This window comes from Choloepus didactylus, chromosome 5, assembly GCF_015220235.1.
Source record: "Choloepus didactylus isolate mChoDid1 chromosome 5, mChoDid1.pri, whole genome shotgun sequence".
In the NCBI taxonomy this organism is placed as follows: Eukaryota; Metazoa; Chordata; class Mammalia; order Pilosa; family Megalonychidae; genus Choloepus; species Choloepus didactylus.
In genome coordinates, this window is record NC_051311.1 from 79,428,225 (window position 1) to 79,430,724 (window position 2,500).

The window sequence follows — 2,500 nt, forward strand, 5'->3', positions numbered from 1 at the left end:
GTAAACCAGCTGTAAATTTCATTAAGTGTTAACTGCCTGTCAGATGATTCCATGATAGCCTGAAATGAGACAAGATACATAGTGACATAAAATAATGGTTTACTAACTAGACTAGATGACACTTTCTCATCCAAGCCTTACTTTAAACATTAATGAATTTTAATTTAATCAGGCACAGTTAATTTTCCTTCTACTTACCTGCCTTATGAGAGTTGCATAAGTAAATGGAGGTCTGACATCTGCATTTTTATAAAATTCGTAGTTTGGGGCAATTTCTATAAAAATAAAAGGTAGGCGTTAATTCTGCTAATAATTCACATTATATATAATTGATTTTTCTTATTTTCCCCCAGTATCAGTGAAGTGATTCAGTGAGAAAGCCACTGACTAGTGAAAGCACAAAGCCACTGACTAGTGAAAGCACAAAGCATGACAGTGGAATTGAATTATATGGAAAAGGCCATTTCTGACGTGAAGTGCAAATGAAGCGTCCCCTAGTTGTTCGCAGTACTTCGGGATTGGTGCCACCAGCTGGCCTGAGGATTTTTCCAACAGCCGGGTCCTCTTTTAAGTGGGTGGTTTAGGCATGTTCTTACATGGACTTTTGCCCCCCTGCCATAATCTTTGCTTTTCTCTTCTAATACTTTTGTAAGTACAACAGGATCATCTCTTGGCATGCGTGGCCATCCAACAAAGGAGTAACAAAACCTTCACAAGCGCCCATGTTGAAAATAACTTCACTTTTGGTTAAAAAAAGGGGGGGGGGCCCTCTGGGCATACTAATGGTTACAATGTGGGGCTGCGATTATCCAGATGCCCGGAGGAGGAGTGGGGCTGGGAGGTGGGGAGAGGACGGAGAAGGGTAAGAGGGAGAGAAGGTATATTTTTGTTCCCGGCAAACTCTGCCACTCACACTGCTTCCTAAGCAAAGCAGAGGAGCACATTAAGAGCTGTGGTGGAATTCCGTTTAGACGGCACCTTGATAAAGATTGATTCATGTAAAGCCCAAACTGTCTTGCATAAAGCAACGGTGCTTCATATACGTCCTTTTAAATGGCTCTTCTCATATAGCATTGCTCACTGTAGTTTTCCCTTGGAGATCAAAGGATCTCATTGAATTGAGATGATAATATGGGCTATCCTGACAACACATCTCTCAATGTCTCTAATGGGGAGAGCTTTCTTTCCTGAACAACCATTCAGAACAATTCATCATGATGTGCTTAGGGAATCGCCCCTCTCCGCATTTACCAGGAATAAAACAATTATCACTCCATAAATCATGACTTGAGTCTCCATGTGCTCTGAAATGGCTCATGTACAGTTGCTACAGTTTTCCTCTCCCAAAGTAAAAGAGCTCTACTGAGCATTCATAGCCTACCTGATGACATGGGAATGTTGTATTTGTCTGAATGTCGCCTTCGTAGGGCTCCCACATTGGGCACACTGGCTGGGGTGATTACTGAGGGTCCCTGGGTAATCGGGGTGACTGGGGCCGTTGGTGTGGTAGGGGTTTGAGGTAAGCTCTGTGGGGATGTCTCCAACATGTTCTTCGACATGGTGACACTAGACACCAGATTTAGCTGCAAAGGCCCAAGAGAAGGGCAGGAAAAAGGTAGAGACAAGAGAAAAAGACTTAAAAAGGTTTGACAAATGAGAGTGGATTCACTTCTACAGCTGTGTTGCCACTAATAAGCTGCAAAAGGAAGCAGCCAATCTCAACTAATTACAGGATGAAATTGTATCATAAGAACTCTAATTAGAGGATGCTGTTAGAGGTTATCTACTAATCTGCTGCAATGTTACTTAGGACTAACTCCTTCTTGTCCTACCAGACTTCAGCGAAAGTGTATTTCCTTAAATAAAAGCCAGTTGCTGATTATTGACTGCCCCTGTTGTTAAACAGGTCTAGCCCCCAGTGAAGCAACAACAACAGCCATAATGAAGGATGCAATGTTTTCAACCAATGGGACGTAAAAGTAAGTTGCTATTCTGTTGCCGCCAGAAATTTTTTTCCATAGTCCCAAATCTCAGCTGAGAGGCTCCAGCCAGCTGGAAAATTTTACACTGACCTTTAGTCTCCTTGCTAATTTGGTGGAATGGTAATGACATTACTACATATTCAAACAAAATTGTCTTAATTGCAAATTAGCCGGAGGAGGCTGAAAATTTTCAAATTAAATCTGATTGGAGATGGAGAGAGGGAAATGGAATTTCCTCACTAACAATCATTTGTGGCATGTGTTAACAAATATAATGAAATGTCAAGTTTGCCAATTCCTCTGGAAGTATCATTTTCAATTTATGATTACAGTGTCACTTAATGCTGATGTACCCTGGAAAGTGGGTGTCAGGGTAGAAAAAAGGAAAAAGGTGAGAATGTATGCAAGCTGTTTAACAGTGTGCCTTCATTACTCCCCTCAGAAAGGCCCTGTTCTTCATTATCAAAAAAACTCATATCACCTCTGTCATATTTACCACACATCTTTTGTCATAAATA

At 41.2% G+C, this 2,500-nt stretch overlaps 1 protein-coding gene across 1 annotated transcript in view; it reads right to left on the bottom strand.

Annotated features, from left to right (window-relative positions):
* The window catches only part of FOXP2 (forkhead box P2), a 599,809-nt gene that overhangs the window by 32,829 nt on the left and 564,480 nt on the right, over nucleotides 1-2,500 (bottom strand). Inside the window, exons 14-16 of the mRNA XM_037836341.1 lie at nucleotides 1,382-1,583; nucleotides 199-275; nucleotides 1-59 (exon numbers count right to left, since the gene is read on the bottom strand). The exon at nucleotides 1-59 is cut by the window's left edge and continues 43 nt beyond it. Coding sequence (XP_037692269.1) covers nucleotides 1-59; nucleotides 199-275; nucleotides 1,382-1,583 — 338 coding nt within the window. The remainder of the gene's footprint in view (nucleotides 60-198; nucleotides 276-1,381; nucleotides 1,584-2,500) is intronic.